This window comes from Lethenteron reissneri, chromosome 52 (assembly GCF_015708825.2).
Source record: "Lethenteron reissneri isolate LAM-NWPU_2019-01 chromosome 52, ASM1570882v1, whole genome shotgun sequence".
Taxonomy (NCBI): Eukaryota; Metazoa; Chordata; class Hyperoartia; order Petromyzontiformes; family Petromyzontidae; genus Lethenteron; species Lethenteron reissneri.
In genome coordinates, this window is record NC_083830.1 from 10,656,135 (window position 1) to 10,677,549 (window position 21,415).

General features: G+C 50.6%; 2 protein-coding genes across 2 annotated transcripts; one reads left to right on the top strand and one right to left on the bottom strand.

Annotated features, from left to right (window-relative positions):
- Positions 1–4,955: 4,955 nt before the first annotated feature.
- Positions 4,956–9,652, top strand: LOC133355988 (cytochrome b-c1 complex subunit Rieske, mitochondrial). The gene is made up of 4 exons (XM_061573457.1): positions 4,956–5,238; positions 7,309–7,406; positions 7,985–8,239; positions 8,579–9,652. The coding sequence occupies exons 1-4, from the start codon at positions 5,025–5,027 to the stop codon at positions 8,834–8,836; spliced, it is 825 nt and encodes a 274-aa protein (XP_061429441.1). The 5' UTR covers positions 4,956–5,024; the 3' UTR covers positions 8,837–9,652.
- Positions 9,653–9,759: 107 nt separating this feature from the next.
- Positions 9,760–21,289, bottom strand: LOC133355986 (chromobox protein homolog 2-like). Its single transcript, XM_061573455.1, has 6 exons — positions 21,188–21,289; positions 18,501–18,770; positions 17,099–17,191; positions 16,478–16,596; positions 12,761–12,929; positions 9,760–12,050 (listed from the first exon to the last, which is right to left on the bottom strand). The coding sequence occupies exons 1-6, from the start codon at positions 21,233–21,235 to the stop codon at positions 11,832–11,834; spliced, it is 918 nt and encodes a 305-aa protein (XP_061429439.1). The 5' UTR covers positions 21,236–21,289; the 3' UTR covers positions 9,760–11,831.
- Positions 21,290–21,415: the final 126 nt, after the last annotated feature.

The window sequence follows — 21,415 nt, forward strand, 5'->3', positions numbered from 1 at the left end:
GGCCGCGCGGTGCATTGTGGGGGCGCGGCGCGGGGTGGGGCGGGGGGCAGCGCTGTCCGCGGGTCTGAGTGGCGTTTTCGTGACGTTGCAATTTAAACTTTTATTGTTATTTCGATTTAAAGCTTTCGTGACTGCAGGGATTCATCTTCTTGGTTCTTTCGGTGAAATCACGTAGAAGGGAAATAATAAAATAATAATAATAAAACATAATAAAATACAAATTCTCACAGTGAAAATTGTATTCTATTATGTTATATTTTTATGCTTTAAAATATTATTAAAAAATAAAACAATAAAATACAATTTTCACTGTGAGAATTTGTATTTTATTGTGTTTAATTTGTATTATTTTATTATGTCCTTCTACGTGACTTTACCGAAAGAACCAAGAAGATTTTGTTGTTGTTGTTGTTGCTATATAAGTAACGACAGTGAGCTCATCGTGTTTGTTACGACTTGTATTGCTGCCTTGTTGGTGTTGTGGTCGATGTTGTTGCGGCAATTCCGTTAAGTTGCCATCCCCTTATCAGTGCCCTACCTGACGAGGGGGGGGGGGTCAACAATCGCGTGACGTCATTTATGGCCGGCCCCATAGCGAGCAGCACGAGGGGGTCGGTGGCCAGCAACCACGTCCGGCCGCCTTTGTCTCCCCAGTATCAATGTATAAACATCGCACCAGGTACTCATTTGAGGCTGAGTCGACCTGGGGGAGTCCCAGGGCCGCTTCAGGCGATCGTCACCGCTGTTGGTGGGGGGGGCCGGGTTCGTAGCGCTAACCACTGCGCCACCGCTCCCCCACTCACAATCTGCAGGCGAAGGGGATCACATCTCGCCACCAATTGATGGTGGATATTTAAACATCGCCTCCGTTGTTATCGCTGTGATTTGCTGTGATCGTGGCGAGGCTGTTGAGTTTGTGTCCACGGTGCAGGTTGTTGATGCTCCGACGGTATGGAAACCCCCAAACACAGCCAATGTAGAGCATTGGACACTCCTGCGATGATCAATACTCATGACCGATGGCAATGTTAAGCGGGACAAGCGATTGAGGACAAACTCACTTTGAGACGCTAAAATGTAAATATTTGTCGAGTTAAATTTCGATTTAAAGCTTTCGTGACTGCAGGGATTCATCTTCTTGGTTCTTTCGATAAAGTCACGTAGAAGGGAAGTAATAAAATAATAAAAAATATTTTATTATGTTTAATTTTTATTATTTTATTACTTCCCTTCTACGTGACTTTACCGAAAGAACCAAGAAGATTTGTCGAGTTATGAAAGCATTGGTTTTCAGTCGTGGACAACATCCTCCAAGCAACTAATGGTGACAAAGAATCATCCAACACAACACACGGCAATCCAACAGCGTTGCTCATTAGATGTCGATTTTAATTCGGTAAAAAAATTAACCCGTAAAAACTAAGTTTTTCACTATAAATCCTTTATATGCGTGGCGGCTAGAGTCATCTCGTCCTCTGGCTTGAGATGGCTGCCACCTATGGGTCAGATGATTGTCTGCCAGCATTAAGCAATTGGTAAAGAAACATTTATTTATTTTTCTCTAAACAGTGTAAAATTTTGGAAAAAAATTTTCACGAAAAATGTATTGTCACGCACAACGAGTCTGTGTGGAAAATGTCAGCTCGATTGGATCACGGGAAGTGGGTTAAAAAACGACTGAAAGATTTGCACGGTCGTAAGCAAGCAAGCAAGCACGCAAGCACGCAAGCGAACTTAATATAAAGGATTTAAAAAAACCTCCTCACTATTTCAAGAGCCGCGACGCAAAGTGAATACATAATAATATGGGTTTTCCCCTTTTTTATGGCAACAAAACTGAAACCTTCTTACAAGGATTCATGTCTGCATTAACCACGATACTTGCAGTCAAAATGCAAACAAAAAACATACTATGATAATATATGCATTGTCCTGGAAACTGATTGGTCCACACCAAGGGACGGCATATATTATCATAGTATGTTTTTGTTTGCATTTTGACTGCAAGTATTGTGGTTAATGCAGGCATGAATCCTTGTAAAAAAAATTCAGTTTTGTTGCCAGAAAAAAGGGGAAAACCCCTATTATTGTATTTTGGTACTGGCAAAGGAGGTCTAAGAAAGTGAATAACGTCAAGTAGAAGTCCTTTAAAGAGCCACAGGCTGCCGATTCCTACACGCCCCTCGTCGTCATCTCCATCCTCGTCATCTCCACCCTCGTCATCTCCACCCTCGTCATCTCCACCCTCGTCATCTCCACCCTCGTCATCTCCACTCTCGTCATCGTCCATGTCGCTGCTGATGATGATGATGACCGTGCGCGCCGTCTGGGAACCGGCACTGTCACCGTGACTCGGCTGCTCCCGTGGCGGGCACGAGGGGGACGGCGCCACCTCGTGGCACGAGGGGGGATGGCGCCACCTCGTGGTGGGCACGAGGGGGGACGGCGCCACCTCGTGGCACGAGGGGGGATGGCGCCACCTCGTGGCGGGCACGAGGGGGGACGGCGCCACCTCGTGGCACGAGGGGGGATGGCGCCACCTCGTGGCACGAGGGGGGATGGCGCCACCTCGTGGCGGGCACGAGGGGGGATGGCGACACCTCGTGGCGTCTTTGGGGGTTTTGCCCCCCGAAGTCGTCTTCTGTCGTACGGCGGCTTGATGTATGTGCAGAAGCAACAACTGTAATCTTACATTCAGAATCAAATTACTTATTTTAGTCTCAGAATTAGCATATTTATAAATATACCGGAGTAATCAGATGAGCTATAAAGCTCTGTTTTTCACAGATGCCCACTCGCGGAGCGGGTCAGAATGTTACAACAACGAACAAGGCAGACAGCTGCGTCAGGAGTAAGCGGAGTTTATAATCGCTGTGATGTCTCCTTCGTATTTGTAGATCGGGGGACATTGCGTCGTTACACGATGTGCGGCCTCTGTTCTGGATGACCACAGTCGCACACTGCTCCTGGAGAGTTTCATATTTTCCATTTGTGCATCATCAGGAATCACGCATCTACTGCCATGGTTTGTGCAGTGGACGCGGTTTAGGGTGGCCCATGAGCTTCGTAGAAGATCAAAACCAGGGATCTTCTGCGTTTCTCTTTCGCAGCAAGGTGTTTGTGAGTTCTTTTGAACTACATTCGGCTTTCCAAACTCCTTCGGGGTTGAATTCGCATTGTTTAAGGTCAAGCACATGAGTCCAAAGAGACTTGCGTGACTTCAAGCGATGATACTTATTAAGTACTTATTCATAACTCGTGTTATTTTTTATAATGATTATTATCCAATTAAAAACCACTGCCCCCCCTCCACACCCCCCCTCGTGGTAAATCCAAAATGAAGGAGTTTTGTCAAGGCGAATTATGGCCACTCGTTTGACCCCTCTCGAGATGTAACCACTAACCAAGTCACAATTCTGGCTGTCGCCCGATGTGGCTGGTTGTAATTACCGGCGAAACGTTACGGTACTCGAGTTTGTCAATGTTGTGGGTTTACTTTCCATCACACCGGGGTGCTGAACTAGTAACTAATTGGCTGTGTTGGGTGGTGGCGGGTTTAACGACACATTTATATTTAAGCGATCTAACCTAAAATAAAATTGTATTATGGATAATATTGGTCGCGAAAGCCTGCTACGTGTTCAACTAACCAAGTTACGTTTAATCGCGTCGTTTACTGTGGGATATTAATGTATATATTACGCCAACCTTACAACCGCATGTGCAACAGATGAACAATTCCCCAGGCAGACAGGGTTTGTGTCCAACGTTGCTGACCGCTTTGTGCGACTCTGAGCAGGAGCACACTCGTGGGGGGCTCGAAAGGATTACAGGGGATTGGGGGGGGGGGGCACAGCACACAGGCTGCGGCACGGACACCGTGCAGGAGAAATTGTCGAATGTGCGCGCGGAACGTCAGCGCCACGTTGCGGCGACAAAGCACACCGATACACAACACGTGGCACCGCGTTAACTCGAGGCGTGGACATGACAACTCTGTATTGTGACCTTAGTCACCTGAGTTGTGCTTTTTGAGATTGAGGGGAGGGGGGCGGGGGGTGACCAGGGGTGTTGATTGGGGGGCCTCCAGGCCGAAAAGGTTGAGAACCCCTGATGTGAAGCAAGACCGCCTCTGACTTGTTATGGCGAAGATACGTACAAATGTGAACGTTAATTTATCTGGAGGCAAACCTTCCCAGATGGCAACTTACAATCTAGAGGTCAACCCTCCGAGTTGGCACCCCATTCCACTGACGGATATCAACTGAAGGTAAACTCTCTGACTTGGCACCCTCGTTCCCTTCACACCTCGCCATCTGGAGGTAAACCCTCCCAGCTGGCACCCCATTCCACTCACACCTCGCCATCTGGAGGTAAACCCTCCCAGCTGGCACCCCATTCCCTTCACACCTCGCCATCTGGAGGTAAACCCTCCCAGCTGGCACCCCATTCCACTCACACCTCGCCATCTGGAGGTAAACCCTCCCAGTTGGCACCCCATTCCACTCACACTTCGCCATCTGGAGGTAAACCCTCCCAGCTGGCACCCCATTCCACTCACACCTCGCCATCTGGAGGTAAACCCTCCGAGTTGGCGTGGACCGCAAGCCCCGCCCCCTCCCCGCTCGCCCCGCCCCCTCCCGCTCGCCCCGCCCCCTCCCCGCTCGCCCCGCCCCCTCCCCGCTCGCCCCGCCCCCTCCCGCTCGCCCCGCCCCCTCCCCGCTCGCCCCGCCCCCTCCCGCTCGCCCCACCCCCTCCCCGCTCGCCCCGCCCCCTCCCGCTCGCCCCGCCCCCTCCCCGCTCGCCCCGCCCCCTCCCGCTCGCCCCGCCCCCTCCCCGCTCGCCCCGCCCCCTCCCGCTCGCCCCACCCCCTCCCCGCTCGCCCCGCCCCCTCCCGCTCGCCCCGCCCCCTCCCCGCTCGCCCCGCCCCCTCCCGCTCGCCCCGCCCCCTCCCGCTCGCCCCGCGTCCTTCCTCCACCGTGACCCGGGCGCCCCCCACAGAAGCCTTCTCCGCCGCCGCAGCCATGATCGGCCTCGTGTCGCGCCTCAACGCCCTCGGGCCCTACGCCTCCGCCTCGTCCAGCGTCGTGGCCTCGCAGCTGAAGGCGCTGGTGGTGCTGCCGAGCCAGGCGGCCGAGAGGGTGGTCGCGGACGCGGCGAGGGAGCGCCTCACCGCCGCTGCGCTCCGGCAGCTGCTGCCCCGGACAGCCGCCATCGCAGCCTCCTCGAGCCCCGTCGGTGAGGCCTCGGCGGTGGGGTGATGATCGTGGTGATGATGGTGATGGTGGTGATGGTGGTGGTGTGATGGTGATCGTGTGGTGATGGTGTTCTCGTGGTTGTTTTAGTTCTTGCGGCGATGTAATGCGGCGTTGTGATGGGTTAGTAGGGGAGGCCGAGGCGACATTGGTGCAGGCCTCGGGCGTTGAAGGTTACGGAGTACAGTAACAACAACACCACCTCGGACTGTTGTACAAGCTGTGTTTGTGATTCTGCGCTGGAGGTGTCTAACTAACACTGGCCTAGACACTACACGAGAGTACTGAGGCAGTGTTTCTCGCACGAGTTTGATGTTGTGGGACCAGTGCAGGCACACAAGGAATATAACAGCGGCTCCGAGTCGGTGTGTCTCCGTACATGAGATCGAGGCTTCTTCCCTCGCACTGTTCCGCTTTGGAATTCCCTCCCATCGTCTCTTTTGCCCTCCAAGTTCAATGTGCCCTTGATAAGTTCCAGAAAACGTACCAACGATTGCATCTTTCACGGTGCCGTTTGTTACTGGCCGTCTTGGCACGTTGGGCCTTTAGGCCTGTGCTCAGAAACTGTGATAAAATAAATAAAATCCATCCTAATTCTCGTTATATACAGCCCCAGTATTGTCCGCTAGCCAAGTTTGTTTAAGCCAGGACATCCTGGACCAGTTGAGACCTCGACTGACCAGCGCGGTGAAGTATGGTCAAACAACCCCCATGGCCGACGCGGCGTGAAGAGGCCGTCATCCAGCAGTGGAGTGAAAATCGCTGTCAAGTAGTGGCATTTATGTCTCAACAATTGGGCAAGTTTGTGAATGTGTACAGCAATACCCCACCAGCGTTTTACGTCGTTTTCGTTATAGTTCAATAGGAGCCCGATACAGAGCACGAACCGCGACGTAGGGGAGAATGTCCAAAACTCTGCTCCATAACCACGAGGGATGAGATCACGTAGTCACCTTAGCACTACCATCTCCTGATTTGCGTTGCCTTCACTATCCGTCGCCTCTCAGCCTTCGCCTCGAAATGTACTGTACCGTAGAGTACTTATGGATAATATCTTGGTGATTTGGACAAAAAATGCTTTGATTTACGTCGTTTCGATATTGGTCGCAGCTTTTCAGGCACATGCTCTCGACGTAAGCCGGGATATTTCTGTACTTGCGCAGTGATGTCTCTTACAGTGGGATGTGAGTAGGTCAAGATGTGTATTGGACTAACAGGCCATGTTTTTGATGTCAGGGAATTCCAGACAATGAGCAGCTAAGGAGAAATAACCTCCCATTGAATGCAGTGAGACTGGAGGTTGGTAGGAAGCCAGTCACTCGAACAGACCACGGTGGGTGAGATGTATGTTGAACTTTCGCACCATACGTAGCCAACCGTGCTAATCGTAGTATTTGAAGAGCCTGACTTGCTGTTGCGTGCGTTGGAGCACTGCGTTGTGTGTGGGGGGGGGGGGGTTTGCCATAAAAAAAACAGTGACCTCAATTGAATTCCTTCTCATGGCCAACATTAGTGGACAATATCTGAACCAGTCCTGACTCATCCAGATCAATACAATTAGTCGTAAGTAGATGAGCCTCAAGTAGGCCAATATAATCCTCACACATTTGGAAAGATATGGCTGCACCTAGTGTGTAATGTTCTGCCACCATCCACCATATATTGTCAACAAATATATATGTTGAATTTCTTTCGCACTATATGTAGCCAGCCGTGGTAATCGGAGGTGCAGGAGACAAGGACAGTTCTTGGAAAATCAGAAATATGTTACGGCAGTTCTTTCAAATTGCGAGTCGCGACTGTGCAGGAGCTGCGGGATCTGGCGGAGGGTAGAAGACGGTGAGGCGTGGCGGTGGCATCAACGGCTTTGGCACTCATGGCACCTTGATCCTGTTGTGTAAATGTCACCACCTGGGAGACAAAGGGAGCTTAGCGTGGTGCTGGCCACAACCATTCCATCGAGCGGCCACGCCACGCTTTTATCAGTCCTTGCAAGCAGTGCTTGCCCCAGCATCTTGGGGATGATTCAACGGGGCATCTTTGTCTTTGGCAGCAACCAGCAGCGTACGTTTCGCGCATACCGATGTCAGTGTCCCGGACTACAGTGCGTACAGACGGTCAGATGTACAAGACAGCAACAAGTCCTCAAAGGTGAGAAACGTCACACAAGCTGGCCCAGCATCACCTTGTGATGCATGTCACCCCCCCCCCCCCATGCCTTACAATATATTTTCCCCAGGAACACTCATTCTCCCTTAGCAACATAGGGTCCCCTCACGGATATTTGTACCCCCTTTTTGTTTCTCAAACAAGGTTACTCGAACTGGAACAGATGTTTTCTGATGGGAACAAATATTGTTCCGATGGGACTGCAAACATTTTAGGAATATATTTATATTCCACTGTACACCTGAGATCTTCTCCCACTGGTACAGCCAAGCCACACCAGGGCCGTGCTGATCCAGCCTAGTACGGCTCCGTAGGCACCAGATTTTTCCACTGCAGAAGCCGTGCTACCTATGTCCTACGCACTGAACATGTCTTCACCCTGCCATTCCTTGGCCCTGAGCCCAATTATTAAAATGTGGAAAACCACCCATACCATGAGGGCCCCTGCTACGACTCAGCTCAAATGTGCCAGTGGAATAGGGGTCTTTGTTGACACTGGTGCTAGTGGGGAGAACAGGCATGATGTCGCTGGTATCACATCTCCCCCCCCCCACCCACAGGACAGCTATGAATCCCGCAAGGCGTTCAGCTACCTGGTAACGGGCGCCGCGGCCGTGGCGAGCCTGTACGTTGCCAAGGCGGCAGTTGTTAAGGGCGTGGCCACGCTCAGTGCCTCGGCCGACGTCATGGCCATGGCCAAGATCGAAGTCAAGCTCAACAACATTGGCGAGGGCCAGAACGTGACCCTCAAGTGGCGCGGGAAGCCCCTCTTCATCCGCCACCGCACCGCAGAGGAGGTCAACGTCGAGCAGAAGGTCTGGTCATCGTGCTGCCCTGACTTTCTTTGTATTATGTTTTGTCCACTTGGGACATGCTCCCAATTGCTTATGAGACAATAAAAAATTGGGCATGGATACAAAATTCTGGCCATCTGAAAGTTTTGTTTTATCACTTCATCCACATTTTCTTGTTTATGCTCAGACACCCATAGATCCACATAGACCTATGACCGAAAGCCCGTACCCATAATTAAATATGCCCACCGTCTCTATACAGTGTTGAGGCAAGGTTGCTTTTCGCTACCACATAAATCCACACTTCACCCCATTGTATCTGGACTCCTACTCACCCATGGCGCTGTGCTGTGCTCGCAGGTGAACTTGGCCGAGCTGCGCCACCCCGAGCATGACAATGAACGTGCCAAGAAACCCGAGTGGCTCATCGTGCTGGGTGTGTGCACGCACTTGGGCTGCGTACCCATCCCCAACATGGGCGAGTTCAATGGCTACTACTGCCCGTGCCATGGCTCCCACTACGACAACTCGGGGCGCATCCGCAAGGGGCCTGCGCCGCTGAACCTCGAGGTGCCCTACTACGAGTTCCTCGACGAAGACACCGTCGTGGTCGGATAAGCCCTTCAGGGGAATGGCAGGATGGGGGGAGGAGGCGCTGTAGTACATGTGCGATGTGTCAGAGGCAAATTAAATACCACTCCCGAGGGTGCAGGCTTGTTCATTTTACCTTGAATGCTCAATTGAAGAATTCTATTGCTGCTGCTGTATTTTGCCGTGAGGTTTCTGGTGTTTTATTTGCCTTCTGTTATTCTGATAAGTGTACGAGAATTCGGGGGTAGAGACCAGGGAAGCGCGCACTGTCGCTTCCACCATTAATCTCGTCACGTTGATCCCATGGATATGCATGGCGTTGTTTGTGCCTATGCACGTGAATTCCAAGTACTGTATAGTGTTGAGATTTACTTCGTTTCCCTAAGCGGTGCTCTACCCCAGCATTACCGCAAGTGGGCAGCACTAAACTCTTATTAATAAAAACCATCACCTAGTACTGCTACTCAAACCCCATAGTTAATCTTTGGTCCTGCAAAAACAACTTCTCATGGAATGAGATCCTAATATATTGTAAGTGATAGCCTGTGGTGAGTCACTTCAATGCTACAATAAAAATGTACACATGCGGAAGCCGTCTGGGTGTTTAGCTTTGACAGTGGGACACGTCAGACCTGTGACTCCCATTAGAACCGTTTGCAATCTCATAGACCATTGGGATAGCTGTTTCAACAGCTACTGGCAGCGGAGGTGTTATTTTTAAGGAACTCGTTGGCAGTGCTGCGTTTCAGCGCGTCTGCACAGCAGCTCTGTGGCATGTACAGTTGTGACCGCTCTGCGTTTTGTTTTAGAAATTTAATAAAGGCTACACCCAATGGCGCTGTCTGTAGCAGTCCAGGCTGACTTGATCAAAGAGATCATGGTGCTCGTGATTTTGTTCACGTTCTTCACTGACGAGCCCAGGGGGGAGTTTATAAGCCACACACTTGAAATAAAAATAGGTACGACTTTAATGTGCAGGATTTTACATGTGGTCGGCTGGCAGTCCAGACTTCTTACATGCACACAAACCCAACCATCACAGTGCTCTTACCTTGTAGGTAGACAGGCTGTTAATGGCTGTCTGTTAAGTGTGAAGCTTTGTTTAGAGCTGTGAGAAAACCCTTAGGTTATGGTCAGCACTCCAATGACCACCGCATCACTCAAATAAATACTGTGGCAATGTTACGATCGCTTTATAGGCTTGAAATGTGTGTCAACGCCTGAACCCATTACCTGTCTTCAACTACAAGGTAAAAGCACTTTTTTGGGTTACATCTTTAAAACATCCGTTAAGTGACAGGTCGGCAGCAAACTAAATATTGTCATCTGGAAGTTAATTTAAGTTGAGGCATTATGTACAATATTTCCACTTGCTAAATGACCTGCGCCAGCCATCTAACACCGCACTTGCTGACAAGGCCAATTTATACAAAGAATATTGAGTGGTTACTTACAAACAACTCCATGCATTTGAAGAATACACACCTCACCTAGACCGGGAAGGATTGGCGACGTGTTTTGTTTCTCAAGATTATCCAAAAAATTAAGTCCAGATTTTAAAAGTCCGCAGTGTAGGGCAGCGGTGGCAGCTAAGGCCACGGTGTAGGTTTTCGCGGTTGTGCTGTGTATCCCTCTCCCATGCATTTTCGTGTCCTACCACGGCTGGTTCAGCATCATTGTCCCAACTTTTATTCTAAGTGCTGGAAGCTTCAAATAACTGCCGTGCTGACCAACGTGCTACAACTCAAACACATCGGAGAGCTGAGGACACAGACGAATACTACAGGGAAGGGTAGGAAGAGGCATCTGCTTGGCATCGCCCATATTCACCATTTCATTCACTTTCATATGCAACACACCTCTGTGAAACTCTGGTCTCGGTCACTCCCATTCCACATCACAATTAAATATTTTATTCCATTATCCAGCAAAGGTTTTTGCGGATGTGCTGTACAGCTCGGATGTGCTGTACAGCTCGTATGTGCTGTACAGCTCGAATGTGCTGTACATCTCTTGGTGCACTTGAGTTGTACTGTGCTGTTGTTCAGCATGAGATTGGGGGAGGGCAAGCGAACTGTTCAATTCACTTTCCAAAGCTCCAAACGCTTGGAGCAAAACGTTGGACATCGTGCTCAACAGCACATGATAACCCCGGAGACACGTCCGGGGGGAGCTATTACATTTCTTTATGATCAACAATAAACCGCAACATTTGTGTGCATGTTGCACATTCACCTAATTCCTGGCCTCTTGGACCAGTTGCTGCCCTTCACGGTGGAACTGATCACATGTAGCGCGCAGCGCCCGTCAGGAAGCCACCTTAAAATCAATCGCACCGAACGAAATTGACACCGCTTGCAAAAAAAGCCAACGCACTTTCTCCCCTCGTGATATTCTCAAATCCGAGCATTTGTACATTTTGGTATTCACGCCAGTCCAAGAGCTCGGGGCCATCACCGAGGCGCTCCGTTGCACAGACAGTCCTGCAGTGGTTTTGAAGGAGAGGGGGCCATGTTTGCTGTGTTCTCTCAATTTAAGTCAAATGCTGAGGAAATGTCAACATTTCACATGTAGTTACCCAAAAGTGCAACATACGGCAAACACTTGTGCATTTTCGGTCAACGTTAACATTTGGTGTGGTCTGCCACTAATTTAAGTTTGCTAAAAACTGCAATCAAGACTTTTGCAATTGGGCTATTTGACAATTCCAAAAAACTGCCAAAGCCTTGGCTGATACTTCTCCTGATAACATAACAAAATAAAAATAGATGGAAAATATATAAAACCTGCAGTCAGGCACAGGAGGGGCACAGACCCAGATGCACAAGGTGTACGATTACACACACATGGAAAATACAAATGCGGTTTCGGAGAGAATTTCCCCTCTGAGGAGAATGCATCCAACACTCAAGAGGCCATCGAGAAACAAGACGAGAACAATTACAATGAACGCACCCTGACGGCGCTTTAGGGAGAGTCACGGGGGAGACAAGGTCGCGCCCGTACTCTCAATACAAGTGTTCTACCCATCGCGCTGTAGAACGCCGTACGCTGCCAGCAGGAGCAGCAGTGCAATGCCCACAGTGCATGCGGCCGGGAGCGCCCAGCGCTTGCGCCGGCCACCCACGGCGTGTGATGCCGCCGCCGCCTTGTCGGCACCCTGGGCCTCGCTGGGTCCATCGCAGGAATCAGCCGTTCCCGGGTGGGCCACGCAGAGGGGCCGCACCCTCGACGTGCTCTCCTACGACGGGAGGAAGGGGAGCATCGGAGACCACCGCTCGTCTGTCGGAATGGGCGATGTTCAGCTTCACAAGTGCATTCTTACGCTGGTCACCGCATACCGATTCCTAAGTTCCACAATGAATTATCGAATGTTCATGCAAATGGAAATTTTATGTTTTATTTATTTTAATGGAGCCAATGCCCCCAGACCAAAGAAACGAGATGGTAAAAATGAGACAATAGATTACTGAATCAAATAGGAAGGGGGAGAATAATGACATTCCTGAATTTAACCTTATGGCAGGACCCCAGAAGCCCCCGGCTCTAGCATAAACTGCATTGCGACGTCATTTTATGTCTGTTGAAGGCGAACGATATGGCAATCTGTTCCTCTCGACGAGCTGTACACGATGCGCTAATCAATGTTTGAAAGTTTTGTTTCTTCTGCGCATTCGTCCTCGCTGCGCTTGGACTACATAACAGAATGATCCGCGCCAGGTGGGTCGAGGCGTTTATGTGCGTGGTGGGACGAGTCGCCAAAAATAAATTAATTACGATTTTGACTTCCGTTTATTCGGGTCCCGCCATAAGGTTCAATTGTTAACAGCGTCGTCGCAAGGAAGCATGCATGTGCTTAGCACAGCGCTGGTCGAGCACACCGATAAGAGCACGGTGGACAGGTGGCAGTGTGCCAGAGGGCGCTTCCGGCACCACTGCCGCGCGTTGTACCTCGGCTGACGGTCTCCCCTCGCGGTGCGGACTCAGGCGCAGGCTCCAGCGCGGGCGCTTCACCACGGCGCTGGCGTCGTCCTCGCTCTCCGTTGTGTCTTGCCGCACGGGCTTCATGCGGCGCCGCCTCCGCGAGCTCGTGCGCTGCAGGCCGCTGGCGTCCAACAGCCTGCACCGCACACGCATGGGACAGGCCGTGGGGTGCAACGTTGATTACCGAGCGTCGAAAATATTCCTCGGCCAAAGTGTGGACGAAAATCCTCAAGCATGACTGACTTTGACTTCTACCCACCAAAGACCAAAGCATGACTATGACGGAACTAACTATACAAAGACACAGACAAGATAATTTATTTACGTTATTGAAACTGCAGTGCACGGAGGAAGATATAAAAAAGGTAATTGTCTCTATGTATATTTTTGAAAGAGTTCACTAATTGGCTAGCCTTACGATAAAAGCATTCCACACCACTCACCAGCATGTAATAAAGTATAGACACATTTTTTGACTGCCTAACAGTGTGACTAAATAAAAAGTTTCTGAGTAAATGAAGACTGCACCGGTTACAGGCGGCACGTGCACCAGGTGGGGACTTGCAAAAGTTACAAACACGCTCATCATAGATGATGCAGCTCATGGTCCATAACCTGAGACGCAAAGTTATTTGTGAAGAGCAAGGTCAACATCACAATATATGCACTACATGACATTAATGAAATGGCATGCATTGTTGAGTCAAGCATGGACGCATGCAGTCTGTGTATATCACCAGTAGTGGTCCGATACAATTTCTCAACCTCTCTTACCGCTTGCGCCACCCACAAAGCCACCCCCAGTGTGTGCAGCACCAGCAGCGCCCTGTACAGTCAGGCAAGCCGTGCCCCCACCAAGCATTCACCAGACGTGACAGCCCTCAACAAACTAAGCGCACCCCCCCCCCCAACTTGACCACTCGCACCGCTCCACTTATGCCTGGGTAATCGCTCGTCAACAACATCAAAAGCATAAAAGGGATCCACCACATTGGCCAGAGCCATGATGACGAGGGGTGGGAGTCGGCCGATCCCACACGCTCACGCGCATGCAAAGGATGTACGGCGCGACCCTCTTGCGCACGCCTCTGCTTGCGTACCGCTGTTGGTCACGTCTCCCGTGTCGCTCTAATATCCTCGCACACGCGCCGTGTGACAACTAGGTGGCACGCAGTGAGAGCTGCCGCGGACGGGCGTGTGGGAGAGCCGGATGACTTCGAGAGCTCCGGGTCGCTGCAGGTGAAACGGGGCAAGAGTCGACGCACGGTGGAACCAGTAGAAGCCGACCTCCCAGTGCCGACAAAAACACGATGGCGCCACCACCCACCCACATGCCATCTCTATCACTGCGCATAATTTTACGGTTCTATATAGCGCTCTGATGTGTTTCTGGGTTGTGCCGCGTGTTATTTGGTACGATGTCCTAGAGTTCGTGTCGCGTGCAGTCTTTACTGTTTATCGTATCCGAGTGTGTGTGTACCCGTTACTGCACTGGCTTGGAAATCGTTCCTTGCCGGCCCATGCAGCCAATTGTGCAACTGGATATGCTGACATCCCCCATCACTTGAAATGAACTAAAACAATTCGCCTCTGGCCAAGTGTAAAATGTCAAACCCATTCAGCTTCCTGCGACCACTAATTCACTGAGATTCCGCTTCGAGCATTGCCATTCTTTGCTGCGCTAGGTTGGTCACCAAAGAGGCTGAGAGAGAGAGACTTGGTTGTGGGTAGGCGACTCCGCGAGACGAGACCCGTAACAGTTCCGTTGTGCAACAACCCGCCGGACCCGACTGCGCTGCTCAGAGGACCCGGCGAGGGGTCACTGCGTCATCGTTATCACACCCCCCACGCTTGCACCGAGCGGTCGATGAGACAGAAAACATTTCAAAAGCGGAGACCACCAGCCATGTGTGGGCAGGAGCATACACCACCACCGCCAAGACAACAAATCAAAATGTTTACGCCATGACAGACTTTACTATCATGAGCAAAACGTGATAAGTCAAGGCCATGGAAATAATTGGGCAGCCTCGTGCCACATGGATATTTGTCAACCCTGCAGATTTAAGTGATAGGCTGCAGATTTGCTTCACTTTTACCACCTATTTTTAAAAGCTAACCGTCAGCCATGGTCAATCCACTGCTAGTTGGAGGCACCCCAAAGCCGCCGCCGCCATATTGCACAAGCCTAAGTCATTGTCTCCATCTCCTCAGTGGACATCCTCCAAGACGCGTTCCATTCCTTGGCTGCCACTCCGTTATTGTCCATGACTATCGTCCGCCACCCCCTTCTCACGACGCGTCTTGCCCAAGCCCACTTCTCAAACTATCCGGTGATGCTTCATTGGCAGAGGTGCACGCGACACCATGTGGATTTATACAGATGCCACCGCAGCTCGTGTCATACAGAGCCAGTGCCTGAAACACATTCCTGTCAATCCCATATCAGTGCCTACCTTATTACAGACCAATTCAGACCTTATTGGTCACCCCGTGCCCTTATAAAGCTCAACGTTCATCCTATAAAGTCCCATCACAAGGGAGAAAGACAAAGACAAAAAATATTTTTCCCGTATTGAAACGGCTGTACGCCGTATAGACCTGAAAACTTAATTTCCCTGAACAAGAATAAGGGTAAACCGTATGGGTCGACAGGTATGGAAACAAATGTTTCCTTGAACATTGGTAATGCAGTAGGAGGGTTAAATAATCATTAGTCTACTGCTGAACTCTAGCGCCGAGCGAGTATGAATTCGCAAAGGAACAAAGTGGAGAGGGGTGAGGGGTCCTAACACAGAATCTGGACCCACGGTGATGTGTCGCTGCTGCTGTCATGGCAACGCAAGCCCCGCCTCTCCCAGGGACATGGTGCCGCATGCGTCATCCATGCGTTGTTTACACGTGCGCACAGAACACATTCACCCACACGCGCTCGCCGCCACATGAACACGTGTGGCACGAGGGCATGGTGGCTTCTATTTATAACCTGTATTCGCAGGAGGGTGTGCCGTGCTAGGGGAAGGGTGGTGGTGGGGGGGTTATTTAACTTGGATGGCGTGAAATTTGCTGCGACAAGTAAGCCTATTAATAGTACGAGACCGCTTTCTAAAGAGCCCATCATCTGAACTCGCCCGCTCGTCCGCCCACCCACCCACTCGGGCGAATGAGCTTGCGCGATATGGCAGGGACTAGCCTAGGCACGCACCAGTCTGCCCTCTCGTACTACAACTTTTTTTTTTTTTACCAGGTAAAGCACACTGAGCTGTAAAGCTCTTTTTGAGAAGAGACCTGGCCACACGTGACATCTCAACGAAGTGGCTTATGTAGAATTGTAAGCAGCCAAATACTCTAAACGCATGTTTTCAAAATGTGGAGGGAAAAACCAGAGGACCTGTAGAATAATCCACGCAACCACGGAGAGAACATGCAAACTCCAAATATACAGGCGTCAGGGTCGGGATCGAACCCACGACCTCCCGAATACCAGGTGAGGAAGTAAGCATCTTGCCACTGTGGTGCCCTCAGATGGACTAAAAACAAATACACATCCACTTTGGGATCGACTAAAAATATACGTCAGATGTTTCTCGTATTTCAAACAATTCACGTTTTTGCACACGCGAAGCGATGGGCGAGGTGCGTTGTATGCCCAAGTAACGGACGAGTGAGCCTCGTGACGCTCACCTACTACTCCCATCCTCCACGTCTGCGTCGATGTCGCTGTCCTGTGCTGGTACCGCCTGGGCCCTGTCTTCTTGCGCCATCTCATCTTGCGTCACGCCCCCGTCCTCGCAGGAATCCTCCTGTGTCACGGGGCACATGAAGGCATACTTGATATGTATTTATGTTATTTTGAGAAGAGATCGAATTTAACAGAGGTAGGGAGTTGGGAGTACATATGGCCAGGAGGAAGAGTTACAGACAATAGGGGCAGCAGAGGAGGAGCGACCTCCCAATGAGAAGGTTGACTGGTGACTCCAACAGAGCATGACATATATACACACACGCGCACACACAGTGGCTCCACTATAAAGCAAACCCCCCCCCGCGCTCGGCCTTTCAAAAACACAACCGAAAATAAATCTCGGCAGGCCGCCCAACCGCCCACTCCACGTGGCACACACCACGTGAGCCATGCCGGCTCGAATACACGTCACCTTCAGCCACCGGTCGTCGGCGACCATTCACTGTAACGGTGCAGCTCTGGGCAAAGGTCAAGCAACGCATATCAGCTGTTGCTGAAGCAGCAATCGGTTTTACCAACTAACCACCGCTTTACTGACCACCGTCCCGGTGAATGCTAACCTGCGTGCCGTTGTGTGTGCGCGTGTCGACCGCTGCGCTGGTGTCCCCGGCGTGGTTGAGCTCTGCTTCTTGCTCCACCTGTTTGCCCGGCAGCTGCCCACCATTGGACAGACACAAGCAACAGCCAACCATTCATCAACAGACAGCGTTAACACAATGCTTCTGCCAGGCTAGGTGCACTCTGAGGTCACGTAATGTGTTTAAGACTCGCTGGTAAGCCACAGGATAGACCCATGTGTTATGGATTAAATTAATTATATATGCACCACCTGTGATCCCTGTCACGTAGGCTTTAACAGACCGCTGGGGAGATCGCTGTTCGTGAGCAACAATAAAGAAAAAATAAAGGATCGAAAAGAACGCAAGTGGGTGGGTGTGGCCAGTCATCACGCTCAGCGTGATGACGCTCAGCGTGATGACCCAACACCAGATACTTATTTAATTAAGGCTGAGGCGACCTAGGGAAGTCCAAGGAGCAGTTTAAATGTTACTAATATTGGCTGTGAGCAGGATTCATAGCGCGGTGCCCTAACAGCGACACTGCACGCAAATGTACACACAGAGGCGCCTGTCAACCATGTGTGTGTTTGAGCGGCAGTGGCAGCGATGATGATGCAACGACTATAAATAGGGGTGGGTTGGGTGACGACATGCTTGCTTGGTGGGGCAACGGGAAAAAATTGCGCGCCCGACCGACTCCAGACCCGAGGGAGCCCTTAACCTTGCCATGCCAGGCCATCGCGCGCCTCCGCCCCACGTTCGATTAAAGCGGAATTTAAGCTTCCAATCATTTAACGTCTCGCCACATCCCTTTGTAGCCCGAGATGGCACTGTAGATTTTGAGTTGGGAGGAGGGTGACAACCCTTCAGAATGAATCTGCGGTCTTTTCCATGTCTAGCTATGTTGCATACGATCTCGACCGCGCTTCAAGGTTCACAAAACATTGCACATTACTTAAGGCAGAACTGGAAGACAAGCTCAAGAGCTGGCAAGATTAAATCAAACAATTCGGAGGCGTGACGTGATTGCCAGGCTCAGTTAATCCATCATATATATCGCAGCCAACATTTCACAATTTTTACCTTTCCTTAACCGATAAAAATAAATCTCCGTTCTCACAATGACCACCACAATCCCCACCACAATCCCATCAGCAACACCAAAAACACACGTAACACTGGCCCACTTGGCGTTTGGGCCTTTGGAATTCTTTCCCATAGCTCTTAAAATAACCTCGTTCACTTGAAGTGAAGTATTAACTCTCATCTATTACTACTTTAAATAGTGCCGTTTGTTACCCTGGCTTCCTCGCCGTATATACGGCCGCTCCCCCACCACCCCCCCCCCCCCCCCCCGTTGCTCGGCATAATTACTCAAGCATAAAAAAACAACTAAACGAACCTCCTTGATGGGTGGACGTGCGGTTGGCGACCCGGGGGGGCTACCGGGGAGCTGGGACCTGCGTCGCGGGGTCCCCTGCGGCGTGCCGTGGCGGCTGCGCACGGGGCTCGACAGCTGCGGCGTGCGCGCCCTGAAGTTGCTCAGCAGCTCGGGGCAGTTGACCAGGTTCTCGGGAGGCTCCCACGTGTTCTCCTCCGCGCCGTAGCCGCTCCACTTCACCAGGTACTCGGCGCGGCCACGCCGCACTCGCCAGTCCAGGATGGCCTCCACCTGCGAGGGGAGAGGTTCAAAGTTAGTTCGCGCGGTTCCCCGGCTCTTGGAAATAGTTGTCGCGAAAGTTATTGTTTTGGTTTGCTTGTTATTTTGGTCCATGGTGGTGGCTGCGAGTCGATGAAAAGTCGTCAAACGTGGCCGTGACTTTTCCACCCAAAGCCATGCAAGGCATGACTGAGACAAGACCACCAAATTAACTCATCTGGGTGAAAACAGACTATGAACAGAGTATAACCAAAATCGGTAATTGGCTATACTGTATATACACACACTATATATACGCAAATATTTACCGAGTAAAATAATTGACATATAATAACAAAGAGTGGCATGCATTGTTTGACTGCTTTAGGTCAAATAGACCAAAAAAATTACTCAATGAAATCTATACAGATGGAGAAGACTTGACTAAAGTTCCACAGGCTGTCGTCCCGACTGGACTAAAATAGAGCACACTCAGCGAATTAAAAGGGGCGAGGGGCCGCAACATCGCAGTAATTGACGTCCACGCACTGTCTCGCCACTACGGGCTCTCAAATGGTTAAACAAGCCACGCCGAAATACATCTCACAGACACACAGACAACACGCACGTGATGCTATAACGAGCACTATTAAGACAGGGCTCCACTACACATCATCATGTCCTGAGAAGGGTGATGACAATTCCACATTCTTATGGCGGGGAACAATATATCCGTAGGACCACGATATGCTTCAATTTCAGCATATGGTGGTGGTATTCACTTTTTGATCAACCCCCATAGGGTAAACCCCCATAGGGTTGATGGCTGTGATGATGGTGATGGGGTTGATGATGGACTATGGATGATTCGATTGAAGGTTGACGATGATGCCAGTTGATAAGAGCTGTCGGTAAATTGGCCGAATTTTAAGACCTGTTAATGCTACAGGTGGTGGTGATAATGACGAGACTTTTTAGTTTAGAGTTGATGGCGCTTAAGTTGATGGTAAAGAAGCTGCTGATGATAACGACCGATCTGGGAATCGGTGATGGAGGGGGGACGATGGTTACGTTGACAATTCCGTTGTTGATGGCGACTAAGCTGATGTTCACGATGTTGACGAGTTGTTCATGCAGTTAACGTTCATATAGTTGATGTTACTGTTTTAAGTTACAGAAATTGACAATGGAATTGACGGAGATGAAGCTGACGTTGTTGCTGTAGATATGTTAAACCTCTAGCCATTAGCCGATGATAAAAAAACATTCTAACCTTGGCGGTAACTTTAACACGTTTACACGTCACACGCCGCCACCACTGTCACACTCACACACACCACTTACTGCTGTAAATAACCACACGTAATGATGACATTAAACAATAGCAGCTTTGTTCACATTCCCGCACTTGTAGACGAGACCGAGCGCGCGCACCAAACTCGCATTAACACAAACAACAACACAAACACCGACAACAACAACAACACCACCAACACCAACAACACAAACACCAACAACACCGACAACAACACCAACAACACCGACAACACCACCAACAACACCGACAACAACACCAACACAAACAACACCGACAACACAAACAACAACACCGACAACACAAACAACAACAACATCAACAACACAAACACCAACAACAACAAACACCAACAACAACACAAACACCAACAACACAAACACCAACAACACAAACACCAACAACACCGACAACACAAACAACAACACAAACACCAACAACACCGACAACAACACCAACAACAACACAAACACCAACAACACCAACAACACCACCACCGACAACACATGCCCCCACCCCCCAAGTCATTTAACAACGAACCCGCGTCAAACCCCACCCCCCTTAATTAGAAACATTAAAAAATTAGCGGGTTTGTTAATCGACGTCTATTTAACATTGAACCCCCAAACAAAACTCAAGGCGATGAGGGACGGAGATAAACTTTAAAACTCTCACGCCATCAAAACAAAGACCCCCCCGCCGTGCGGCCTGTCACAGCCTGCAAGTTCGAGCATCACACGAGGGGGGGGCAACACCACGCCCGGCCGCCTTTGTCTTCCGCACCGGGGTAGGATTTGAGGCCGAGTCTACCTAGGGCGAGGCCCAGCACCGGTTCAAATAATCCGTGAGCGGGAAACGAACTCGGGTACCCGGGTTCGTCGCGCTGACTGCCAATGTTCGCAACCCCACAATGTTAATAAACTCTAAAGACATCGTAAACACAACAACAACAACACCACGCACGGGTCATCGCGCGACACACACACACAACACAAATAAACCCGTGAGGGAGATTCACGTTGCCGGGAGAAACAAACGCGAATTAACGCAAAAATTACAACGATTTAACAAGAAAAAAAAGGGAAAATTGAACAGCAAACACATCCGCGTCAAACGTTAAAAACGTCAAACCCGCCTCGAATTCATCGTCGCTGTTCGTCTCTTGCGACGACGTTGCCGCCATTTTATGAATTAGAACGGGAGCCGCGTTCCCATCGCCCCGCGCGGCAAGCGGGCGGGGCGGGGGGGGGCGGGGGGAGGAAGGGGGCGGAGCTAACTAGCCGAGGGGGCGGGGGGAAGCGGGGGGGGAAGCGGGGGGGGGAAGCGGAGGGGGGAAGGGGGCGGAGCTAACTAGCCGAGGGGG

Excerpts from the sequence above, each read along its gene's own strand:
- LOC133355986 (XM_061573455.1), bottom strand. The coding sequence starts at position 21,235 with ATGGCGGCAACGTCGTCGCAAGAGACGAACAGCGACGATGAATTCGAG. Across the intron at positions 17,192-18,500 it reads CACGTCCACCCATCAAGGAG|CTGCCGGGCAAACAGGTGGA; the intron begins GTTCGTTTAGTT and ends AATGGTGGGCAG. Across the intron at positions 16,597-17,098 it reads GCACACACAACGGCACGCAG|GAGGATTCCTGCGAGGACGG; the intron begins GTTAGCATTCAC and ends CCCGTGACACAG.
- LOC133355988 (XM_061573457.1), top strand. The coding sequence starts at position 5,025 with ATGATCGGCCTCGTGTCGCGCCTCAACGCCCTCGGGCCCTACGCCTCC. Across the intron at positions 5,239-7,308 it reads AGCCTCCTCGAGCCCCGTCG|CAACCAGCAGCGTACGTTTC; the intron begins GTGAGGCCTCGG and ends TGTCTTTGGCAG. Across the intron at positions 8,240-8,578 it reads AGGTCAACGTCGAGCAGAAG|GTGAACTTGGCCGAGCTGCG; the intron begins GTCTGGTCATCG and ends CTGTGCTCGCAG.